This window comes from Moschus berezovskii, chromosome 2, assembly GCF_049115385.1.
Source record: "Moschus berezovskii isolate FMDL1 chromosome 2, NW_MosBer_1.0, whole genome shotgun sequence".
Classification (NCBI taxonomy): Eukaryota; Metazoa; Chordata; class Mammalia; order Artiodactyla; family Moschidae; genus Moschus; species Moschus berezovskii.
The window spans coordinates 60,681,355-60,708,488 of NC_142461.1; the positions used below are offsets into that span (position 1 = coordinate 60,681,355).

General features: G+C 39.2%; 1 protein-coding gene across 2 annotated transcripts in view; it reads right to left on the bottom strand.

Annotated features, from left to right (window-relative positions):
* CNTNAP5 (contactin associated protein family member 5) overlaps positions 1-27,134 on the bottom strand; it is a 1,080,786-nt gene that overhangs the window by 794,359 nt on the left and 259,293 nt on the right. For both annotated transcript variants that reach the window (XM_055397661.2, XM_088842198.1), the window contains exon 3: positions 22,366-22,559. In XM_055397661.2, coding sequence (XP_055253636.2) covers positions 22,366-22,559 — 194 coding nt within the window. The remainder of the gene's footprint in view (positions 1-22,365; positions 22,560-27,134) is intronic.

The window sequence follows — 27,134 nt, forward strand, 5'->3', positions numbered from 1 at the left end:
AAATCTGGCGTATTAAAACTTGCTTCCATTTTAGATGCAAAACTAGAAAGAAACCTGAGAGATGAGGTCCTCTGGGTATCGTCACCAGCTATTTCACTTGTACCTACATTTAATAGGGATAGCAATTTTATCATTTATTTGCTTTTTTCAAACTTTAAACTTTTTATTTTGTATCAGAGTATGGCAGGTTAACAATGCTGTGAGTTTCAGGTTCACTTGATTTTTTTTTAGATAAGCAATTTTCACTGAAGTATAGTTGATTTACTTTACAAGACTGTATTACTTTCAGGTGTAGAGCATAGTGACTCAGTATTTTTAAGGTTTTACTCCATTGCAAGTTATTACAAGGTAATGGCCATAATTCCCTGTGCTATACAATATATCTTTGTTTATCTATTTTCTTTTTTCTTCCTGTTCTTTTTTTTTTTTAATTGAAGTACAGTTGATATACAATGTTTTGTTAATTTCAGGTATAGAGCAAAGTGATTGTAAACCTTATAGGCATTCATCCATTTATAGTTTACACACTAGTTCTCAAAGTGAGATCCCATCAGCAGTGCCAGTATCACCTTTATAACTTCAGGTTATAAATGGGAATTTTCAGCTCCACCTCAGATCTATTGGATCAGAAGCTCCCCAAGAATGGCCCAGCAACCTGTGTCTTAATAAGCCTGTGGGGAATTCTGATGCACATTCATTTTTGAGAATCCCTCCTTTACAGATATAGTGCACTCATGATATCCACTTAACAGAGGAGGAAACTGAGCTTCCTAGGGTTTTAGCTATCAAAGTCACAGGATCTCTAGGTATTAGACTTAAAACCTGAGATAATCTATGTAAAAAGAAAAAGAAATCATGGGAGCCGAATACTAAATAAATAAAGGATAGTTGTGTTCTTCTTTGTAGTTATTATACCAGCTATTATATATTAATATATAATTTAATATATTTACATAAGAAACTTTAAATCTTTGCTACATGTTAAAGCTGAGATACTAACTCTAATTTCTTCTGATCTAAGGAGGGTATTCGGAGAAAGCAATGGCAAGCCACTCCAGTACTCTTGCCTAGAAAATCCCATGGATGGAAGAGCCTGGTAGGCTGCAGTCCATGGGGTCGCTACGAGTCTGACATGACTGAGCGACTTCACTTTCACACATTGAAGGAAATGGCAACCCACTCCAGTGTTCTTGCCTGGAGAATCCCAGGGACAGGGGAGCCTGGTGGGCTGCCGTCTATGGGGTCACACAGAGTTGGACATGACTGAAGTGACTTAGCAGCAGCAGCAGCAAGGAGTGTATTTCCAAAACTGAACTGGTTTATAAATATTGGAAATACAATTATAAATCAAGTTTCCTGTGAACTACTAAGTACCTTAGTGACAAGATTAATCTAAAAACAGTAGATTTAGAAGAGTTAATTTTTAGCAGATCATCCTCCTTGCTTTGATATAAGCTGCTGGATCCTTTCCCATTACAAATGCAACCAGTTTGTAGAGACTACAAACATCTGCTCTCCCCTAGAAAGTGTCTGTATGAATATTAATCCCAAAGACTATGTGTTAACTCTCTGTCCATGTGATGTGTTTAAATGCCACATGTGTAAATGTGCGAAAGGTATTTACTCCTGAAAGAGGGTAGACCCCATGTTGGGAAGTTCTCTGAAATATTTCAGCAGTTCTAATAGTAAGAAGGGAAAACATATGGGCATCCGTGAGAAACTTTCAAGGGCTAAGTGTGGAGCCAGAGGGTTGGAGGGAAGCCTGCTGGTTTGAGGTAAAGACCAGCTGTTGCTTCCACAGTGCTGACTGGCCAGTTGTTCTCACTCCCCTTTTCTACACAAATTTATCTGGTGATAAGAGAATCGAAGGTCAACAAAAATGCTTAACATAGAATCAGGGTTATTCAAGGGAAACATGTATTAAACTTTGAAGAATTTTACTTGTTTGGTCTAAACTGGATCCATAGTGATGCTCAAGGCTTACTGCCATGTATTTATACAAGGCAGGGCATAAACCAAGGAGTATGAGCAGAGAAGTGTAGAAAAAATGGATTTAAAGGGTTGAAAGTTTCTAGATATATTCTTGCCATGGATGGAGACAATGATCCCTCCAAGGAGGCTGAGTAGCATTTTCAAGGTCATAAAAGTAACCATATAAGTAATGATAAAACTGGAATCTGACCCTAATCAAAAGTCTCTGCATTTCCCTTGACCTGGTGCATGGTGATACCTTGCTTTTGCATTAATGGTCTCCATTAAAATAGGGGCAAGATTCTGAGCATGCCAAGCTCTTAAAAGAGTTATTAACAATGTCCAGCTAGGAAATGAGCAGCTATGTTAAAAGCTTAGATGTTTATGTGTGTAAGGGAGAATAAAGGAAAGAACTACTAATGAAATCTTGAAAAATGTTTTAGTAGCATTTTCTGATGGACTTTGTGATTTAACAAAAAAAATGTCAAAACAAAATGATGAACACAGAATAACTTATTTGCTTTGGTCTATAGCTAAAGAAGATACAGTGATACGAATAGACTACAAATCTAGCCTGTCTCCCACGCCAGGTTTACCTTGTACAAATGACCAGGGAAATCTTGTACCTAATCTTTTTAATTTGGGTGTCTTCAATACTTGCATTTTTCCTTTAAACTGTTTTTTGTAGTATTTCTCCTAAATAAAGCAGGACCCTGTGAGGCCTTCCTGAGGACAGACCCTCGTATTTCTCCCTCTTGTGTGTAGAAAATCATTAACCTCTGAGGCCTTCCTCAAGTTCCAAAGAGCAAATTTAATCAGAGAAGTGAGACTATGCAGAGACAAAGAAAAGCAGTCAAGTTAGACAAAATAATAATAGTTTAGCCATAAAACAAAGTCAAGGGCCTTTGGTTCCTCCTCAAGGGCTGTAGATAAGTTTCTGAACCATGTTCCTGTGTTTTTTTGCAGGTACTGAAACCTCCACCAGGTGGAAGAAGTTAACTACATGCTGACCAGCAGCCTGTAAGATTCCAGATGGATTGCAACCAGAATACTGATGATCGCCATTCCTGGAACATCATATTATATCATCACCATCAAGCAATCAGAGAATTGTGTATAAGCTGATTGATCACTCATTTCTCACACTGTCCTTAAAAAACCCATCTCCAAAAGTCACTGGGGACTTCAGGTCTTTTGTCTAGGAGCTGCCTGTTTTCCTTGCATAGAGCCCTGCATAAAATACTATACTTTCCTCCATCACAACCCAGTGTCAGTAGATTGACTTTGCTAGCAAGAGTACCCTAGTTCAGTTAGGTAACACTCCTGCTATGAATGCTCTTCTCTTTCCATAATTTCCTTTTTCTACCTTCCTGCTGCTGCTGCTGCTAAGTCATTTCAGTCATGTCCGACTCTGTGTGACCCCATAGATGGCCTCCTACCAGGCTTCCCCCATCCCTGGAATTCTCCAGGCAAGAACACTGGAGTGGATTGCCATTTCCTTCTCCAATGCATGAAAGTGAAAGGTGAAAGTGAAGTCGCTCAGTTGTGTCTGACTCTTTGCGACCCCATGGACTGCAGCCTACCAGGCTCTACCATCCATGGGATTTTCCAGGCAAAAGTACTGGAGTGGGGTGCCACTGCCTTCTCCGTTTCTACCTTCCTAGCTTTATGTAATTTTTATTAGGCATACCACATTTTGTAGTTTCCAGGAAGCCAAAGTAACTTAAACCTGGTCCCTTCTCTTTCAACTCATCCAAGTTCCTCCCACCCATATATTATTAAGCACACCTTGACAGCTTAGTGCATCTGAACTACCATCTGTGCTGCTTATACACATAGGCTGGGTTGCAGCATGTCCTTAATGGTTTTGCACATCCATGGGAAGGATTAATCACATCTTCAAGCTTCTTGTTATTTCTAATACACAGCATGGTATATAGTGTCTAATGAGAGTTTAAAATATATATGTTGACGGCAGTTAGATTCTCACTCTCAAATTGTTTTCTGAAACTGGTAGGCTTGAAATACTATATCAGACAGTGATCAATACTCAGGATGTTTTAGGGCCAAATTGACAGAATAAATGTGTATAAATCATGAGGATCAGAGAGCCTCTCCCAGAGAGTTTAGAGGGCACTCAAGGGTGAAATCGGGGAACAGATGACCCAAATGTATAATCCATTGTTTCAATTGACCTTTACATGAGAGAGGTGGTAAGCAGCATATGCAAACCCTTTCATAAAAGACAGACTCCAGAAAGCTACAGAAAATCACAGACCATCATATCATCCAGGCCAAAGGATTCTATCATGAAAGACTAGAGGGCTGATGTATTTGGGAAGTGGCACATGATTTTAGAAGAGAAAGCTCTAAACCCGATATTGATAAAATGCAGTATACTCAGATAATGTATTTCAGAGATGTGGAAAGAGAAGAATAATCCTGATTAACTTGTAACAAGATCAGTCAGCAGCAATGTGGAGGAGGTGGTTTAAAAGAAGGACTTGTGAAAACCAGCAAGGTCTACTGTATAGCAGAGTGAACAATATTTAATATCCTGTGGTAAACCAGAATGGAAAATAATACTAAAAAAAAAAAGAAAAAAGAATGTGGGGACTTCCCCGGGGATCTGGTATTTAACAATCCACCTTGCAATGCAGGAGATGCGGGATCAGTCCCTGTTCAGTGAACTAAGATTCCCCCATGCTAAAGCAATATGACCTCAAGCCACAATTAGATAGATCATGCAGCACAGTGGAAGATCCCGTGTGCTGCCACTAAGATCTGACACATTCAAATAAATAAATAAAATATTTAAATAAAGAGAATATATACACATGTATAACGATCACTCTGCTGTACAACAGAAATTGACAGAACATTGTAAATCAACTATACTTCAATAAAATTAAAGAATTAAAATTAAACAATAAATTAAAAAATAAAAATAGAGGACTTTACATCAAAACACATGCATTGGTGGCCATCTTTGAAATTTCAGAGTGATAAATAGCAGAATATAAAGGAACGTATAAATGCATATAGAAGGAAATGTATGTTTGGAACACTTACATGTTGTAAGTAGGAGACACAGGTGGATTCATGCATAAATAAATCATGAGTGAATTGTGTTTGAATGAATCATTTTTTAATGAATCAGGGTTTGAACACTGACACACAAGGGACTAAGGACTGAAACTGCTCATTTCACATGCTAGCAAGGTAACGCTCAAAATTCTTCAAGCTAGGCTTCAACAGTACATGAGCTGAGAACTTACAGATGTACAACCTGGATTTAGAAAGGCAGAGGAACCAGACTTCAAATTACCAACATCCACTGGATCATAGAGAAGGCAAGGGAATTTCAGAAAAACACATTTCCTTCTGCTTCATTGACTACAGTAAAGCCTTTGACTGTGTGGATCACAACAAACTGGAAAATTTTTAAAGAGATGGGAATACTAGACCACCCTAACTGCCTCCTGAGAAACCTGGATGCAGATAAAGAAGCAACAATTAGAACAGTACATACAACAACTGACTAGTTCAAAATTGGGAAAGGATTACATCAAGGCTGTATATTGTCACCCTACTTACTTAACTTACATGCAGAGTACATCATGCGAAATGCCGGGCTGGATGAATCACAAACTAGAATCTAGATTGCCCTGGAGCAATACCAATAACCTCAGATATGCCAAGACACCAACCTAATGGAAGAAAGCATGGAACTAATGAGTCTCTCAATGAAGGTGAAAGAGGAGAGTTAAAAAACCAGGTTAAAACTCAACATTCAAAAAACAAAGATCATTGCATTTGGTCCCATCACTTCATGGCAAATAGATGGGGAAACAATGGAAAGAGTGACATACTTTATTTTGGGGGGCTCCAAAATCACAGCAGATGGTGACTGCAGCCATGAAATTAAAAGACACTTGCTCCTTGGAAGAAAAGCTAGGACAGATATAGACAGTGTATTAAAAAGCAGAGATATAATTTTTCCCAAAAAGTCCATATATTCAAAGCTATGGATTTTCCAGTAGTCATACCCAGATGGGAGAGTTGGACCATGAAGAAGGCTGAGCACTGAAGAACTGATGCTTTCAAACTGTGGTGTTGGAGAGGACTCTTGAGACTCCCTTGGAGAGTAAGGAGACCAAACCATATTTGGGATGTGCTAAGTCAAATGATAGGATACTGAATGAGGAATTCCCCAGGTCGGTAGGTGCCCGGTATGCTACTGGATATCAGTGGAGAAATAACTCCAGGAGGAATGAAGGGATGGAGCAAAAGCAAAACCAATACCCAGTTGTGGATATGACTGGTGATAGAAGCAAGGTTCAATGCTGTAAAGAGCAATATTGCATAGGAACCTGGAATGTTAGGTCCATGAATCAAGGCAAATTGGAAGTGGTCAAACAGGGGATGGCAAGAGTGAATATCAACATTCTAGGAATCAGTGAACTAAAATGGACTGGAATGGGTGAATTTAACTCAGATGACCATTATATCTACTACTGTGGGCAGGAATCCCTTAGAAGAAATGGAGTAGCCATCATGGTCAACAAAAGAGTCAAAAATGCAGTACTTGGATGCAATCTTAAAAATGACAGAATGATTTCTGTTCGTTTCCAAGGCAAACCATTCAATATTACAGTAATCCAGGCCTATGCCCCAACCATAACGCTGAAGAAGTCGAAGTTGAATGTTTCTATGAAGAACTACAAGACCTTTTAGACCTAAAACCCAAAAAAGATGTCCTTTTCATTATAGGGGACTGGAATGCAAAAGTAGGAAGTCAAGAAACACCTGGAGTAACAGGCAAATTTGGCCTTGAAGCAAGGAATGAAGCAGGGCAAAGGCTAATAGAGTTTTGCCAAGAGAATGCACTGATCATAGCAAACACCCTCTTCCAACAACACAAGAGAAGACTCTACACATGGACATCACCAGATGGTCAACACCGAAATCAGATTGATTATATTCTTTGCAGCCAAAGATGGAGAAGCTCTATACAGTTAACAAAAACAAGACCAGGAGCTGACTGTGGCTCAGATCATGAACTCCTTATTGCGAAATTCAGACTTAAATTGAAGAAAGTAGGGAAAACCACTAGACCATTCAGATATGACCTAAATCAAATCCCTTGTGATTATACAGTGGAAGTAAGAAATAGTTTTAAGGGACTAGATCTGATTGATAGAGTGCCTGATGAACTCTGGATGGAGGTTCGTGACATTGTACAGGAGACAGGGACCAAGACCATCCCCATGGAAAAGAAATGCAAAAAAACAAAATGGCTGTCTGAGGAGGCCTTACAAATAGCTGTGAAAAGAAGAGAAGCAAAAAACAAAGGAGAAAAGGAAAGATATAAGCATCTGAATGCAGAGTTCCAAAGAATAGCAAGGAGAGATAGGAAAGCCTTCCTCAGTGATCAATGCAAAGAAATAGAGGAAAACAACAGACTAGGAAAAACAAGAGATCTCTTCAAGAAAATTAGAGATTCCAAGGGATCATTTCATGCAAAGATGGGCTCGATAAAGGACAGAAATGGTATGGACATAATAGAAGCAGAAGATATTAAGAGGTGGCAAGAATACACAGAAGAACTGTACAAAAAAGATCTTCACGACCAAGATAATCACGATAACATGATCACTCACCTAGAGCCAGACATCTTGGAATGTGAAGTCAAGTGGGCCTTAGAAAGTATCACTACGAACAAAGCTAGTGGAGGTGATGGAATTCCAGTTGAGCTGTTTCAAATCTTGAGGGATGATGCTGTAAAAGTGCTGCACTCAATATGCCAGCAGGTTTGGAAAACTCAGCAGTGGCCACAGGACTGGAAGAGGTCAGTCTTCATTCCAATCCCAAAGAAAGGCAATGCCAAAGAATGCTCAAACTACCGCACAATTGCACTCATCTCACACACTAGTAAAGTCATGCTCAAAATTCTCCAAGCCCGGCTTCAGCAATATGAGAACCGTGAACTCCCAGATGTTCAAGCAGGTTTTAGAAAAGGCAGAGGCACCAGAGATCAAATTGCCAACATCCGCTGGATCATGGAGAAAGCAAGAGTTCCAGAAAAACATCTATTTCTGCTTCATTGACTATGTCAAAGCCTTTGACTGTGTGGATCACAATAAACTGTGGAACATTCTGAAAGAGATGGGAATCCCAGACCACCTGACCTGCCTCTTGAGAAACCTGTATGCAGGTCAGGAAACAACAGTTAGAACTGGACATGAAACAACAGACTGGTTCCAAATAGGAAAAGGAGTACATCAAGGTTGCATATTGTCACCCTGCTTATTTAACTTATATGCAAAGTACATCATGAGGAACGCTGGGCTGGAAGAAGCACAAGCTGGAATCGAGATTGCCGGGAGAAATATTAATAACCTCAGATATGCAGATGACACCACCCTTATGGCAGAAAGTGAAGGGGAACTCAAAAGCCTCTTGATGAAAGTGAAAGAGGAGTGTGAAAAGGTTGGCTTGAAGCTCAACATTCAGAAAACAAGGATCATGGCATCTGGTCCCATCACTTCATGGCAAATAGATCGGGAAACAGTGGAAACAGTGTCAGACTTTATTTTTTGGGCTCCAAAATCACTGCAGATGCTGACTGCAGCCATGAAATTAAAAGACGTTTACTCCTTGGAAGAAAAGTTATGACCAACCTAGATAGTATATTAAAAAGCAGAGACATTACTTTGCCAACCAAGGTCCTTCTAGTAAAGGCTATGGTTTTTCCAGTGGTCATGTATGGATGTGAGAGTTGAACTGTGAAGAAAGCTGATCATCGAAGAATTGACACTTTTGAACTGTGGTGCTGGAGAAGACTCTTAAGAGTCCCTTGGACTGCAAGGAGATCCAACCAGTCCATTCTAAAGGAGATCAATCCTGGGTGTTCATTGGAAGGACTGATGCTAAAGCTGAAACTCCAATACATGAGGTGGCCACCTCACTGGAAAAGACTCTGATGCTGGGAAGGATTGGGGTTGGGAGGAGAAGGGGACAACAGAGAATAAGATGGCTGGATGGCATCACCAACTCGATGGACATGAGTTTGAGTGAACTCCGGGAGTTGTTGATGGACATGGAGGCCTGGCATGCTGTGATTCATAGCGTCGCAAAGAGTCAGACATGACTGAGTGACTGAACTGAACTGAAGTCAAAATGTAAATCTAGGGGTGGTCCTAAGATAGTGGAGGAATAGGATTCGGAGACCACTTTCTCCCCCACAAATTCATTGGAAGAACATTTGAACACTGAGCAAATTCCACAAAACAGCTTCTGAATGCTGGGAGAGGACATCAGGCATCTAGAACAGCAGTCCATTGTCTTGGAAAGGAGGTAGGATAAAATGTAAAAGATAAAAAGAGAGACAAAAGAGTTAGGGAAGATGACCAGTCCTGGGAAGGGAGTCTTAAAAGATGAGAAGTTTCCAAACACCAGGAAACCCTCTCACTGGCGGGTCTGTAGGGAGTTTTGGAATCTCAACATAACCTGGAGGAAAAATAAATAAACAAACCTCACAGTTAAGGTGCCTAATGGCAGCTCCCAGTACAGAAGTAGCCCAAACACTCGCATCCGCCACCAGCAAGCTTGGGCTGAACAGGGAAGCAAGAACTGCATTGCTTAGGGTAAGGACCAGGCCTGAATGCCCTGAGGGCAGTCTGAGGGAGCTAACGTGAGATAGCGACCCAAACTGTGGGATAGCCAGAGAGAGAGAGGAAAAAGAAAAAAGAAAGAGAGAGAGAGAACTATCCCGTGAAAAGCCCTAACCTAAGGCACTGCTGGCCCACTCACAGAACAAAGGACTGAGCGAATATCAGAGGAGAGCTAGCTGGCTGCAGACCCACCCATTCCCCTGCCAGAGGCAGGGAGGCAGACCTGAGGCAGCCAGAGCAGGAAAGGAGCAATCTTGGCCCCAGAGAGGGCATCCTCTTCTAAACTGAGAACAGGCTCCCAGTGGCTAACCAAGACTTCCTGGGATTCTGGACGGTTGACATCCACTGGAAGGGTCACAGCCAGAGATCATTTCCCCAGAAGAGACACACGGCACACCCGAGGCAGCGCGTCCACTGCGCACCCAGGAAACTGAGCAGCTGGGTCGGGGGAGGAGATAAGACGCACCCCCCACCTAGGGAGAGTGTGCTCATCAAGCACTGCTCAGATCTGGGAAGGGCACAAAACACAGGCCCAACTCAATCTGCGCCTTTGTGGAGTACACAAGAACCTGAACCTGAGTGACTTAGACCTGGGAAATGCATGCAACCCAGGGCCCGCTTATAGACAATTCCCCTGCAGAGCAACCTGGAGGCTGAGCAGTGTAGACTGGGAAAACACATATGCCGTGAGCAGGGGCAAACCCAGTGTGGCTGGGACACTGCGAGTACTCCCCACAAATGCCAGTGATATTTGTTTGCAGTGTTCCTCCCTCCCCACAGCACAACTGAACAAGTGAGACTAAATAAGTGACCAACTTTGCCCCCTTGTGTCAGGGCAGAAATTAGATACTGAAGAGACCTGCAAACCAGCTACATTGGAAGGGGCCTATAAATCTTGACAAGTATAAGCTGGAACAAGGAACTATATGAAACTGAACTGACCCCACACTGCCCTCAACAGCTGCAGAGAAATGCTTGTATATTTTTTTACTATTATCATTTTTAAAATTTAATTTTTTTTTAATTTTTAAGTTCTCTATTAATTCTTTAATTTCCATTTTTATAAACTACTATTATCTTGCAAAAAACACCCTATTTTAAAATCAAACTTCAGATGGCTGGTCCAGGTCCAGATGGCTTCACAGCTGAATTCTACCAAAAATTTAGAGAAGAGCTAACACCTATCCTACTCAAACTCTTCCAGAAAATTTCAGAGGAAGGTAAACTTCCTAACTCATTCTATGAGGCCACCATCACCCTAATACCAAAACCTGACAAAGATGCCGCAAAGAAAGAGAACTACAGGCCAATATCGCTGATGAACATAGATGCAAAAATCCTTAACAAAATTCTAGCAATCAGAATCCAACAACACATTAAAAAGATCATACATCATGACCAAGTGGGCTTTATCCCAGGAATGCAAGGATTCTTCAATATCCACAAATAAATCAATGTAATACACCATATTAACAAATTGAAAAATAAAAACCATATGATTATTTCAGTAGATGCAGAGAAAGCCTTTAAGAAAATTCAATATCCATTTATGATCAAAACCCTCCAGAAGGTGGGAATAGAAAGAACATTCCTCAACGTAATAAAAGCTATATATGACAAACCCACAGCAAACATTATCCTCAATGGTGAAAAATTGAAAGCATTTCCCCTAAAGTCAGGAACAAGACAAGGGTGCCCACTCTTACCAGTACTATTCAACATAGTTTTGGAAGTTTTGGCCACAGCAATCAGAGCAGAAAAAGACATAAAAGGAATTAAAATAGGAAAAGAAGTAAAACTCTCACTGTTTGCAGATGACATGATCCTCTAAACAGAAAACCTTAAAGTCTCTACCAGAAAATTACTAGAGCTAACCAATGAATATAGTAAAGTTGCAGGATATAAAATCAACATACAGAAATCCCTTGCATTCCTATGCACTAATAATGAGAAAACTGAAAGAGAAATTAAGGAAACAATTCCATCACCATTGCAACAAAATGAATAAAATACTTAGGAATATATCTACCTAAAGAAACAAAAGACCTATATATAGAAAACTATAAAACATTGGTGAAAGAAATCAGAGAGGACACTAATAGATAGAGAAACATACCATGTCCATGGATTGGAAGAATAAACATTGTGAAAATGAATATATTACCTAAAGTAATTTATAAGTTCAATGCTATCCCTATCACACTACCAACGGTGTTTTTCACAGAGCTAGAACAAATAATTTCAAACTTCATATATATTTTTTATAATTTTTGTAATTTTTTTAATATTGTATTTTTTAGTCTAACCTCTACTCTAGATTTTTAACCTTTTCTTTTTCATATTTGTTATCAATTTTGTACCTTTAAGAACCCAATCTTCAGTACCCATTATTACTTGGGAGTGAGATCACTGGCTTGACTGTCCTCTCCCCCTTTTGACTCTGCTTTTTCTCTCCCAGGTCACCTCTATCTCCTCCCTCCCCCTTCTCTTCTCTATTCAACTCTGTGAATCTCTTTGTGTGTTCTGGGCTGTGGAGAACACTAGGGAAACTGATTACTGGCCGGATCTGTCTCTCTGCTTTTGACTCCCCCTTTTATCCTCCTGGCCACCTCTGTCGCCTTCCTCCCTCTTCTCTTCTCTGTGTAAATCCGTGAACATTTCTGAGTGGTCCAGATTGTGGAGAGCACATAGGAAGTGATTACTGGTGAGCTTGCTCTCTCCCCTTTTGATTCCCTCTCATCTCCTCGGGTCACCTCTATCTCCCTCCTCCCTCTTCTCTTCTCCATGTAACTCTGTGAACCTCTCTGGGTGTCCCTCACTGTGGAGAATCTTTTCACCATTAAACTAGATATTTTATCATAGATGCTGTATGGATGGAGAAGTCTTGAGGCTACTGTAAGAATAATACTGAAAACCAGAGACAGGAAGCTTAAGCCCAAAACTTGAGAACGCCAGAGAACTCCTGACTCCAGACAATATTAACTGATAAAATTTCATCCAAAAGCCCCCATATCTACACTGAAACCAAACACCACCCAAGGGCCAACAAGTTCCGGAGCAAGACATACCATGCAAATTCTCCAGCAACACAGGAACATAGCCCTGAGCTTCAATACACAGGCTGCCCAAAGTCACTCCAAACCCATAAACATCTCAAAACTCACTACTGGACATTTCATTGCACTCCAGAGAGAAGAAATCCAGCTCCACCCACCAGAACACCACACAAGCTGCCCTAACCAAGAAACCTTGACAAGCCACTCATCCAACCCCACCCACAGGGAGGAAACTCCACAATAAAGAGAACTCCACAAACTGCCAGAATACAGAAAGGCCATCCCAAACACAGCAATCTAAACAAGATGAAAAGGCAGAGAAATACTCAGCAGGTAAAGGAACATGATAAATGTCCACCAAACCAAACAAAAGAGGAGGAGATAGGGAGTCTACCTGAAAAGGAATTCAGAATAATCATAGTAAAAATGATCCAAAATCTTGAGAACAAAATAGAGTTACAGATAAATAGCCTGGAGACAAGTATTGAGAAGATGCAAGAAATGTTTAACAAGGATCTAGAAGAAATAAAAAAGAGTCAATCAATGTGCAATGAATAATGCAATAAATGAGATCAAAACACTCTGGAGAGAACCAACAATAGAATAAATGAGGTGGAAGATAGGATAAGTGAGGTGGAAGATAGAATGGTAGAAATAAATGAAACAGAGAGGAAAAAAGAAAAATGAATTAAAAGAAATGAGGACACCCTCAAGGACACCTGGGACAATGTTAAACACCCCAACATTCGAATCATAGGAGTCCCAGAAGAAGAAGACAAAAAGAAAGACTGTGTTTTCTGAATGTTGAGCTTCAAGCCAACCTTTTCACTCTCCTCTTTCACTTTCATCAAGAGGCTTTTGAGTTCCTCTTCACTTTCTGCCATAAGGGTAGTGTCATCTGCATATCTGAGGTTATTGATATTTCTCCCGGCAATCTTGATTCCAGCTTGTGCTTCTTCCAGCCCAGCGTTCCTCATGATGTACTCTGCATATAAGTTAAATAAGCAAGGTAACAATATACAGCCTTGACATACTCCTTTTCCTATTTGGAACCAGTCTGTTGTTCCATGTCCAGTTCTGACTGTTCCTTTCTGACCTGCATACAGGTTTCTCAAGAGGCAGGTCAGGTGGTCGGGGATTCCCATCTCTTTCAGAATGTTCCACAGTTTATTGTGATCCACACAGTCAAAGGCTTTGGTATAGTCAATGAAGCAGAAATAGATGTTTTTCTGGAACTCTCTTGCTTTCTCCATGATCCAGCGGATGTTGGCAATTTGATCTCTGGTGCCTCTGCCTTTTCTAAAACCTGCTTGAACATCTGGGAGTTCACGGTTCACATATCACTGAAACCTGGCTTGGAGAATTTTGAGCATGACTTTAGTAGCGTGTGAGATGAGTGCAATTGTGTGGTAATTTGAGCATTCTTTGGCATTGCCTTTCTTTGGGATTGGAATGAAGACTGACCTTTTCCAGTCCTGTGGCCACTGAAGAAGGTATAACAATGATAAATATATATGCACCCAACATAGCAGCACCATAGTATGTAAGGCAAATCTAACAAGTATGAAAGGGGAAATTAACAATAACACAATAATAGTGGGAGAATTTAATACTCCAGTCACACCTATGGATAGATCAACTAAACAGAAAATTAACAAGGAAACATAAACTTTAAGTGATACAATGGACCAGTTAGACTTAATTGATATCTATAGGACATTTCACCCCAAAACAATGAATTTCACTATCTTCTCAAGTGCACACGGAACCTTCTCCGGGATAGATCACATCCTGGGCCGTAAATCTAGCCTTGGTAAATTCAAAAAATTGAAATCATTCCAAGCATCTTTTCTGACCACAATGCAGTAAGAATAGATGTCAATTACAGGGAAAAAAATGATTAAAAATTCCAACACTTGCAGGCTAAACAACACGCTTTGAATAACCAACAAATCACAGAAGAAATCAAAATATGCATATAAATGAATGAAAATGAAAACACTACAACCCAAAACCTATGGGACATTGTAAAAGCAACACTAAGGGGAACGTTCATAGCAATACAGGCTTACCTCAAGAAACAAGAAATAAGTCAACTAAATTAACTAACTCTACACCTAAAGAAACTAGAAAAGGAAGAAATGAAGAACCTCACAGCTAGTAGAAGAAAAGAAATCTTAAAAATTAGGGCAGAAATAAATGCAAAAGAAACAAAAGAGACTGTAGCAAAAATCAACAAAGCAAAAAGCTGGTTCTTTGAGAGGGTAAATACAATTGACAAACCACTAGCCAGACTCATCAAGAAACAAAGGGAGAAGAATCAAACCAACAAAATTAGAAATGAAAATGGAGAAATCACAACAGACAACACAGAAATACAAAGGATCATAAGAGACTACTATCAGCAACTATATGCCAATAAAGTGGACAACTTGGAAGAAATGGACAAATTCTTAGAAAAGTATAACTTACCAAAACTGAACCAGGTAGAAATAGAAAATCTTAACAAACCCGTCACAAGCATGGAAATAGAAACTGTAATCATAAATCTTCTAGCAAACAAAACCCCAGAACCAGACAGCTTCACAGATGAATTCTACCAAAAATTTAGAGAAGAGCTAACACCTGTCTTACTCAAATTCTTCCAGAAAATTGCAGAGGAAGGTAAGCCTCCAAACTCATTCTATGAGGCCACCATCACCCTAATACCAAAACCAAAGATGCCACAAAAATGAAAACTATAGGCCAATATCACTGATGAACATAGATGCAAAAATCTTTAGCAAAATTCTAATAAACAGAATTCAACAGCATATTAAAAAGGTCATCATGTCCAAGTGGCCTTTATCCCAGGGATGCGAGGATTCTTTAATATTCACAAATAAATCAATGTAATATACCGCATTAACAAATTGAAAGATAAAAACCATATGATTATCTCAATAGATGGAGAGAAAGCCTTTGACAAAATTCAACATCCATTTATTATTAAAACCCTCCAGAAAGCAGGAATAGACAGAATATACCTCAACATAATAAAAGCTATGTATGACAAACCCACAGCAAACATTATCCTCAATGGTGAAAAATTGAAAGCATTTCCCCTAAAGTTAGGAACAAGACAAGAGTGCCCATTCTCTCCATTACTATTCAACATAGTTTTGGAAGTTTTGGCCACAGCAATCAGAGCAGAAAAACAAATAAAAGGAATCTAGATTGGAAAAGAAGAAGTAAAACTCTCACTGTTTGCAGATGACATGATCATCTACTTAGTAAACCCTAAAGACTCCACCAGAAAATTACTAGAGCTAATCAATGAATATAGTAAAGTTGCAGGATATAAAATTAACACAGAGAAATCCCTTTCATTCCTAGACACTAACAATGAGAAAACAGAAAGATAAATTAAGGGAACAATTCCATTCACCATTGCAATGAAAAGAATAAAATACTTAGCAATACATCTACCTAAAGAAACAAGACCTATATATAGAAAACTATAAAACACTGGTGACAGAAATCAAAGAGGACACAAATAGATGGAGAAATATACCATGTTCATAGATTGGAAGAATCAATATACTGAAAATGAGTATACTACCCAAAGCAATCTATAGATTCAATACAATCCCTATCAAGCTACCAACGGTATTTTTCACAGAACTAAAACAAATAATTTCACAATTTGTACAGATACACAAAAAACCTCGAATAGCGAAAGCAATCTTGAGAAAGAAGAATGTAACTGGAGGAATCAACCTGCCTGACTTCATGCTATACTACAAAGCTACAGTCAACAAGAGAGTATGGTACTGGCACAAAGACAGAAATATATATCAATGGAACAAAATAGAAAGCCCAGAGATAAATCCATGCACCTATGGACATCTTATCTTTGACAAAGGAAGCAAGAATATTCAATGGAGAAAAGACAAACTCTTTAACAAGTGGTGCTGGGAAAACTGGCCAACCACTTGTAAAAGAATGAAACTGGAACACTTTCCAACACCATACACAAAAATAAACTCAAAATGGATTAAAGATCTAAACACAAGACCAGAAACTATAAAATTCCTAGAGGAAAACATAAGCAGAATACTCTCCGACATAAATCATAGCAGGATCCTCCATGACCCATCTCCCAGAAAAAGCAAAGAAAAAATAAACAAATGGGACCTAATTACACTTAAAAGCTTTTGCACAATGAAAGAAACTATAAGCAAGGTGAAAAGACAGCCTTCAGAATTGGAGAAAATAATAGCAAACAAAGCAACTGACATAGAATTAATCTCAAGAATATACAAGCAACACCTGCAGCTCAATTCCAGAAAAACAAATGACCCAATCAAAAAATGGGCCAAAGAACTAAATGGACATTTCTCCAAAGAAGACATACAGATGGCTAGCAAACCCATGAAAAGATGTTCTACATCACTCATAATCAGAGAAATGCAAATCAAAACCACAATGAGGTACCATCTCACACCGGTCAGAATGACTGGTATCAAAAAGTCTACAAACAATAAATGCTGGAGAGGGTGTGAAGGAAAGGGAACACTCTTACACTGTTGGAGGGAATACAAACTAGTACAGCCACTATGGAGAACAGTGTGGAGATTCCTTAAAATACTGGAAATAGAACTGCCATATGACCCAGCAATCCCACTGCTGGGCATCCATATTGAGGAAACCAGAATTGAAAGAGACACATATACCCCAATGTTCATCACAGCACTGTTTACAATAACCAGGATGTGGAAGCAACCTAGATGTCCATCAGCAGATGAATGGATAAGAAAGTCATGGTACATATACATAATGGAATATTACTCATCCATTAAAAAGAATACATTTGAACCAGTTCTAATGAGGTGGATGAAACTGAAGCCTATTATACAGAGTGAAGTAAGTCAGAAAGCAAAACACCAATACAGTATACTAGTGCATGCATATGGAATGTAGAAAAATGGTAACGACAACCCTATATGCAAGACAGCAAAAGAGACACAGATGTATCGAACAGTCTTTTGGACTCTCTGGGAGAAGTTGAGGTTAGGATGATTTGAAAGAATAGCATTGAAACATGTATATTATCATATGTGAAACAGATCACCAGTCCAGGTTCGATGCATGAGACAGGGTGCTTGGGGCCGGTGCACTGGGATGACCCAGAGGGATGGGGTGGGGAGGAAGGTGGGTGGGGTGGTTCAGAATGGGGAACACATGTACACCCATGTCAATGTATGGCAAAAACCACTACAATATTGTAAAGTAATTAGCCTCCAATTAAAATAAATAAATTTTTAAAAATTCAGAATATAGAAAAATAAAAATAATTTTATAAAGAAAAAATAAATCTAAATTTAAAGGGGTTCTAAATCACTGCAGATGGTGACTTCAGCCATGAAATTAAAGGATGCTTGCTGCTTGGAAGGAAAGTTATAACCAACCTAGACAGCATATTAAAAAGCAGAGACATTACTTTGCCAACAAAAGTCTGTTAAGGCTATGGTTTTTCCAGTAGTCATGTGTGGATGTGAGAGTTAGACTGTAAAGAAAGCTAAGTGCCAAAGAATTGATGATTTTGAACTGTGGTGTTGGAGAAGACTCTTGAGAGTCCCTTGGACTTCAAGGAGATCCAACCAGTCCATCCTAAAGGAGATCAGTCCTGGGTGTTCATTGGAAGGACTGATGTTGAAGCTGAAGCTCTAATACTTTGGCCACCTGATGTGAACAGTTTACTCCTTTGAAAAGACCCTGATGCTGGGAAAGATTGAGGGCAGGAGAAGGGGCTGACAGAGGATGATATGGTTGGATGGCATCACTGACTCGATGGACATGAGTTTGTTCTCTGGGAGTTAGTGATGGACAGGGAAGCCTGGTGTGCTGCAGTCCATGGGTTTGCAAAGAGTTGGACATGACTGAGAGACTGAAGTGAACTGAACTGAATTGAAGATTCTAAAAGTCTTGTTAAGTTTGTCCCTGAGACACTTTCACATCTGATTATTTAGTGAAGTGGGGACTCGGGCTTACTCATAAATCATAGTACATCATTAAGCAGCTGCTCAGTGGCTACATTCCTGAACTTCCATTCAGTGCCAGATCAGAAATTCCACAAACTGGATTTTTTAGAGCGTGTGTATTTACTGCTGTATGTTGCACAGGTATATTTCCAAGATTCTTGTTCTGAAGTAAACTTTGCAAAATAAAATAAACCTCTTGAGTACTAGTAAATTGGTATTCCATCCGAGGGGTACAATGTTACAGCAATACCTGTATTGCTTGCTAAATCAACTTTAAATAAACATTACAAACTCCATTTCATTTGAAAATTGAAGATCTTCAAAAGACTTGTGAAAGTCTCATTCAAGAGATTTGTCTACTTCTGTGATACAGGATTTTAATCAAGTCGATACTTTATATTGATGTTGTGGGGTACTGACTTTTTTCTGAAAAGTTAAATCATTTAAAGAATTTTTTAAAAACTTGCTTGTTTGGCTATTGCTTTCATCTGGTTTATCAGGATTAACTCTGGTGAATCTATAGTCTGATTTATAATTTTCAATTTAAATAAAAAAGAAAAACTCTCAGGGTAACCTATTTATACAATCTGATGGAAATTTCAATGAATAGTAGGCACAAGTCAGATCTTACATATGCTCGTAAATGTTTGGTAAAATACTCCAAGTCTCTGTTTGATGGCCTTCTATAAGGCCTATATACAGTCAGAGAATTTGAGCACTATTTAAAATGTGCAAAAAACACGGTTAGATCACATTAGTGCTTTCTCAGTTTTATATTTTAAAAGTAGCACATGAAATAGAGTTTACCATTCTTCTTTTGCAGTGGATCTGACAAAGGTTAAGTGTGAGAAAAGTAAATCAGTTTTTTGAAAATTAGAAAAAAATCAAGTGTAGTAAAGAAGTAATAGAAAGTACAGTTCGGCAATAGAGTATATTTAGGACCCAATCTTAGTTTTGCAGTCTGGCATCACCAAAGTATGGTTATGTGAGTTTGGGTGGGTCTCTGTGGGCCTTACACGTCTTGTTTACAGAGATGTTCACACTGAATCTCCAGAATTTATAACACCTTTGTATGTATAAAGAATGACATTTGCTTACAAATGAAATGTGTGATTTTTGTTCAGTAGTTGTTAGCTTCCTCAATAGTGATACAAGTGGACATGACTTTTTTTCAACATTTGAGCCTTGTTACTCTGCATATCTCATCATGATGTCCCCGCCCACTGTCACTGGAGTGGTGATGATCCCTCCACAGGTCTTTCCCCCTCCTGGTAATTTGCATCTGACAATTTGGTCCTGAAGCTTCCTCCTCTCCCAAGTGCCCTGAAGGCATTGTAAGTATCTCTGGGGATGCCTTAGCTAGAATTTACCACTGTGCTGCTTACAGTGGTTTCCTGCCTCTTCTCTTCTGCCCACCTAGCATCTTTTGCCTCCTTCCAAAGATCAAGGCTATTTTGAGGCTGAGGTAAGGGACAGGAACAGTCTCCTTCCCTCCAATTCTGAAAGTCCTGGTAAATCTGCAGTTCTTGCAATAACCATCCAAAAAGTAGTTGATGTTACATTGCCAATAACAACTGTCATGGAGGCTGCAAGGACCTATAAGACAGACACCTGCCTTTAAGGGGCTTGGAATTTTGTGGAAGTAAGCCCAGAGAAACTGTTCATCCTTGAAAAACATCCTTATCCATATGATAAGCTGAAAGCAAGTTATTTTATTCTAAAGAAAATGAAGCTCAGGATTTTAAAATTATTTAAACAAAAGACCTCAGCACTTCAATTCAATCTGAGAAACAACCAGCTCTGATTGAAAATGCCAAAGAAAATAAATAACCTCATGTCTATATCTCCCTCTCAAGTCAACATAAAACTTTAAAATTGCTCTTCAAAATGGAAAGGGTATTTATTACTCTTTTCAAACTAAAAACAAACTTTAAAAAAACCTGTAAAATTTATGGGGCTTTCAAAGTTGAAAAAAAAAATATACTAGTCTCCAAAAGAGACTATTGGTAAAATGAAAAAAATCCATGTTCTGTATAAATATTACCACCTAATATGACAAACAACTCAAAATAAAGTGACTACTATAATAGCCTCCAGATTCAGTCTGCCATAACTAATCTTAATCCACAGTTTACTGTTATTTCAATCAAGAATAGTGATGAGTGGGCAATTAACAAATAACAGTGAATATAAAATAGAAATTTTTTCCAAAAGAATGACAGCAATATAGAAAAATGCATGTGCAAACAACATCAATTTGAAAGTATAATTGGGATTGATTTAAGAGGGAAGAAATCTGAGAAGATTATGAGAAGAAAAGGTAATGTGATCAACTGCAAAATCTTCACATTTTAAGTACATACATTTAGAAAAAAATAAATATTTCTACTGTATCCTTAGGCACTGCAGCCACAATGCTTGGATTGCTCAGAATTTCACCTTCCACATTTCCTCAGCCACATTTCCTCAGTAGAAATTTCACAAGACCCTGTTTCTTTTTCCCTCTTCATGGGTTGGAAAGGAAGGAAAAGGAGCCAGGAGAGGCATGTTCTTGGTTCATGAAACAGATGCTTTGTTTTTTTTGGTTTTGGTTTTTTTATGATTGCTGAGAAAAACTGGGAAAAACAAGAAGTACCCTTGGGCAGTAGGAAAGAAATGGCTTTGGTGGGAGTCAAATTTGGGTTTGAATCCCAGCTCTGCCACTTACAGCCTATGTGATTTGGGAAGGTTAGCTAACTGCAACAAGCCTCAATTTCATCCTTTGTAAACTGGGCATAACATAAATCTTGAGGGTTTGGTGTGAAAATAAATAAATAAATAAATATCTGGTGAGGTTTTCTTCCCTAAAGTAAAAGTAACATGAATTAATACATTATTTTATTTAGTGAATGAGTTTCTGAAATCTCCTCTGGATGCATTTTGTTCTCTATCTCTAACTTCCTTTACCCACCTTGTAATTTGGGGACAGTCTTTTACGTATTCTTTGGGGTCAAGAGCTTGGGTTTAGGGGTTTGGAAGGAACTTTTTTTCTACAGCTTGGGGCAAACTGTCCTTTACTTCCAAGCTGAAGACTGTTTATAAAGGCAAAATCATTCTAAAATTTATATTTGTTTTGTATTTATAACCTTTTAAATTGTTTTCAAAACTTGAATATAGGCAGGGAAACATAGTGGCTTTAAAATCCGACTAGGCTATAGAGTCCCAGGTCAAGATTCACCAATTGGATAACTTTGGTTGAGTTACGTAACTGAACGAATTCCATCATTGCAAGGTATGTACTCAGCAAATAATAAATAAATAATAAATGCATGCTCAGTCAACCAATACCTTCTCATTAACAATCAGACTTCTGTGGTGTAGTTATTTTTATTGAAGAAAGAACTGAGGCCCAGTCACTGAACTTCCCAAGTTACCAGAAAAAAAGGAAAACACTCAACTTTTTGTAACAGATATCCTCATTTCCCTACGAACTGGAGTCATGCTGGAGATAAGACTTAGACAAAGTCTAATGATTTCGGAATAGGCACTCAACAGTTATCAAGCTACTGGCAATCTGCATAGAAGAAAATGACAGAAACATTCCCTGGTTACCATGATCGCATCTCATTTTTATTCAGCTGATGAGAAAAGATGTCCTACCCAGATGCTGTCTTCTTGCTTGTACTGTTTCCAGTTGCGTCCTGTGTCACTGAACATCAGGCTGTAGCTCGTCACCCAGTCAGAGCTTCCGTATCTTCCCTGTGTGGCCACTGCTGTAATCTCCACTCTGTTTCCCAGGTCCATCTGGAGCCACTGCTGAGCATTGGAATCTGCTGGGGACCAACCGCCAGTTCCTGGAACAGGATCAGAGAGAGAGAGAGCTGTAGCAACATCTCACAACTTTCACCTCTCAAAGAGAAAAACAAAACAAAGCAAAAAAACAGTGTTCAGCTAAAACATCTTTATAACCCCCAAACATGTCCGACCTCTCTTCATAAACCCCTGGTACTTTAAAAAATAATTATTGGATTATAAATTGATTTATAATGCTGCATTAGTCTCTGGAGTACAGCAAAGTGATTCAATTATACATATATTCATTCTTTTTCAGATTATTTCCCTTTATCAGTTCAGTTCAGTTCAGTCACTCAGTTGTGTCTGACTCTTAGGGACCCCATGAATCACAGCATGCCAGGCCTCCCTGTCCATCACCAACTCCCGGAGTTCACTCAAACTCATGTCCATCGAGTCTGTGATGCCATCCAGCCATCTCATTCTCTGTTGTCCCCTTCTCCTCCTGCCCCCAATCCCTCCCAGCATCAGTCTTCCAGTGAGTCAACTCTTCGCGTGAGGTGGCCAAAGTATTGGAGTTTCAGCTTTAGCATCAGTTCCCTTTATAGGTTAAATCAATTAGGTTATCACAGAATATTGAGTAGAGTTCCCTGTGCTATATAGTAGGTCCTATATAGTGTAAGATCTGTATGCTATTCCCGAATTCCTGATTTATCCCCCTTTACCATGTTTTTCCTTTGTAACCATGATTGTTTTCTATGTCTGTGAGTCTATTTTTGTTTTGTATATACATTCATCTGTATGCCTTTTTTATATCCCACACGTAAGTGATATCATATGATATTTCTCTCTCTCTGACTTCACTTTGTATGATGATCTCTCTGCTGTGCTGTGCTTAGTCACTCAGTAATGTCCAACTCTTTGTGACCCTATAGACTGTAGCCTGCCAAGCTCCTCTATCCATGGGATTTTCCAGGCAATAATACTGGAGTGGGTTGCCATGCCCTCCTCCAGGGGATCCTCCAAACCCAGGGATCAAACCCAGGTCTCCAACATTGCAATGATTCTTTACCATCTGAGACACCAGGGAAGACCATGAATAGTGGAGTGGGTAGCCTATTCCTTCTCTAGGGGATGTTCCTGGCCCAGGAATCGAACTGGGGTCACCTTAATTGCAGGTGGATTATTTACCAGCTGAGCTACCAGGGAAGCCCTATGATAATCTCTAGGTCTATCCAAATGGCAAATGACATTATTTCATTCTTCTTTTATGGCTGAAACATTCCCTTGTATGCATAGAACACATCTTCTTTATCCATTAATATGTCAATGGATATTTAGGCTGCTTCTATGTCTTGGCTATTGTAAACATGATGCACAAAACATTCTTGACCCAATTTACATTGTCCCCTTCCATTAAATTCTCTTTTGTGGTGCAAGATTTAACTCAAATGCTGTTTTCTCTATGATTTTTCCCTTTTTATGTCTATTATTATAGCTTTCTTCTTCTGGATTCCTAATGGGATTTATTTGATCTACTTTCTATTTTTTTTTTACAACCTTAACCTTTAACATGACTTATATCCTCTGTCTGACTAGTCTTTTCTTGTTCCTTTCTTTGTTTTCTTCTTTCGTTCCTTCCTTTCTTTTTCCTGATCCTTAGCTCTCTCCAAATACATGCTGTGAATCTGCCGTGGACCAGATATTTTTCTGTGGATGCAAAGATTCATGATCATTAACTGTCTTTGAAAAGTTAGTGATCACTCATTCAACAGATCCTCACTGAGCATCAGGAGTGTGCTGGGTAATGAGAGAGAAGGACACACAAACAAAAATATGTAATGTGATGTGAAAGAAAACCTTCAGTAAAGTAAACACAAGGTTCAATAGAAGCACAGATTACAGAATGCCTCAGCAGGTGATCAGAAAGACCAAGAGACAGTCATAGTGGAGCTGCAAGCTGAAGCAAACATGGTCACTTTCCCAGCAAACAAGGTGAGACAAAGTTGGAGAGACCAACAAGGGCCAAATAAACAGCACATGCAATATTTCAGAGAGACATGAAAGAGAAGGTCCCAGCCGTGGGTCTCCCTGTGATTCCATATGTTTGACACACAAGAACTTTCTAGCATATCAACAAAGAGGTATGTATTCACTCTTACTGACCCAAGAGTCTACAAGGCATCTGAATCCTGAGTGGGACTGATTGTAGAATGTCTATGCTATGGATGCTATGTTCATGGCAGCATTATTTATGTTAACAAAGATATGTAAGCAACATAAGTGTCCATCAACTGATAGTGAATAAGGAAGATGTGGTACATATATACAATGGAATGTTACTCAGCCATAGAGAAGAATGGAATAATGCCATTTGCAGCAACACGAATGAACCTAGAGATGATCATACTAAGTGATGCAAGCCAGACAAAAACAAATATCATATGATATTGTTTATATGTGGAATCTAAAAAAAATGATACAAATGAATGTAGAATATAAAACAGAAATAGACCCACCAACATAGAGAACAAATTTATGAGTGCTAAAAGGAAAAGGGAAAAACCATAGCCTTGACTAGACGGACTTTGTTGGCAAAGTAATGTCTCTGCTTTTTAATATACTATCAAGGTTGGTCATAACTTTCCTTCCAAGGAGTAAGCGTCTTTTAATTTCATGGCTGCAATCAGCATCTGCAGTGATTTTGGAGCCCAAAAAATAAAGGCTATGGTTTTTCCTGTGGTCATGTATGGATGTGAGAGTTGGACTGTGAAGAAAGCTGATCACTGAAGAATTGATGCTTTTGAACTGTGGTCCTGGAGAAGACTCTTGAGAGTCCCTTGGACTGCAAGGAGATCCAACCAGTCCATTCTAAAGAGATCAATCCTGGGTGTTCATTGGAAGGACTGATGCTAAAGCTGAAACTCCAATACTTCGGCCACCTCATGAGACGAGCTGACTTGCTGGAAGGGACTCTGATGCTGGGAAAGGTTGGGGGCAGGAGGAGAAGGGGATGACAGAGAATGAGATGGCTGGATGGCATCACCGACTCTTGGAACAAACATGACATTGTTAATCAGCTAAACTTCAACTAAAGAAAAAAGAATAAGAACCTTTTATTAAGAACCTTGCTCAGGACATTGGATTGGCTGACTCATTGGATTTTTTAATTTAGAAGGGTTAACCAATAAATCCCTTTTGATTTCAACTCATGTTGAAAATCATTTCAGTCATGTCCCAGACTACATTCTTGCCATCTCAGGAGGAGTCAATTGGACCCATTCTTGGTACTGAGGATTTTCTGAGCCCCATCTGGCTGCTCATTGCAGAGAGAGCTTGACACTACCTGGGAACCGGCTTGTGAACAAAGCGGGCATAGAACATGAAGTGAGCCTTACTTTGGCCATAAGGTATATTCTACCAGTTATCAATCTATTTTCTCCCAATAATTAGCTAGTAATATGATAAAAGACCCTCTTCCAACAACACAAGAGAAGAGTCTACACATGGACATCACCAGATGGTGAACACCAAAATCAGATTGATTATATTCTTTGCAACCAAAGATGGAGAAGCTGTATACAGTTAGCAAAAGTAAGACCAGGAGCTGACTGTGGCTCAGATCATGAACTCCTTATTGTGAAATTCAGACTTAAATTGAAGAAAGTAGGGAAAACCACTAGACCATTCAGATATGACCTAAATCAAATCCCTTATGATTATACAGTGGAAGTGAGAAATAGATTTAAGGGACTAGATCTGATTGATAGAGTGCCTGATGAACTCTGGACAGAGGTTTGTGACATTGTACAGGAGACAGGGACCAAGACCATCCCCATGGAAAAGAAATGCAAAAAAACAAAATGACTGTCTGAGGAGGCCTTACAAATAGCTGTGAAAAGAAGAGAAGCGAAAAGCAAAGGAGAAGAGGAAAGATATAAGCATCTGAATGCAGAGTTCCAAAGAATAGCAAGGAGAGATAAGAAAGCTTTCCTCAGTGATCAATGCAAAGAAATAGAGGAAAACAACAGAATAGGAAAAACAAGAGATCTCTTCAAAAAAATTAGAGATTCCAAGGGAACATTTCATGCAAAGATGGGCTCGATAAAGGACAGAAATGGTAGGGACCTAACAGAAGCAGAAGATATTAAGAAGAGGTGACAGGAATACACAGAAGAACTGTACAAAAAAGATCTTCACGACCAAGATAATCACGATAACGTGATCGCTGACCTAGAGCCAGACATCTTGGAATGTGAAGTCAAATGGGCCTTAGAAAGCATCACTACAAACAAAGCTAGTGGAAGTGATGGAATTCCAGTTGAGCTATTTCAAGTCTTGAAAGATGATGCTGTGAAAGTGCTACACTCAATATGCCAGCAGATTTGGAAAACTCAGCAGTGGCCACAGGACTGGAAGAGGTCAGTCTTCATTCCAATCCCAAAGAAAGGCAATGCCAAAGAATGCTCAAACTACTGCACAATTGCACTCATCTCACATGCTAGTAAAGTCATGCTCAAAATTCTCCAAGCCAGGCTTCAGCAGTATGTAAACCGTGAACTCCCAGATGTTCAAGCAGGTTTTAGAAAAGGCAGAGGCACCAGAGATCAAATTGCCAACATCTGCTGGATCATGGA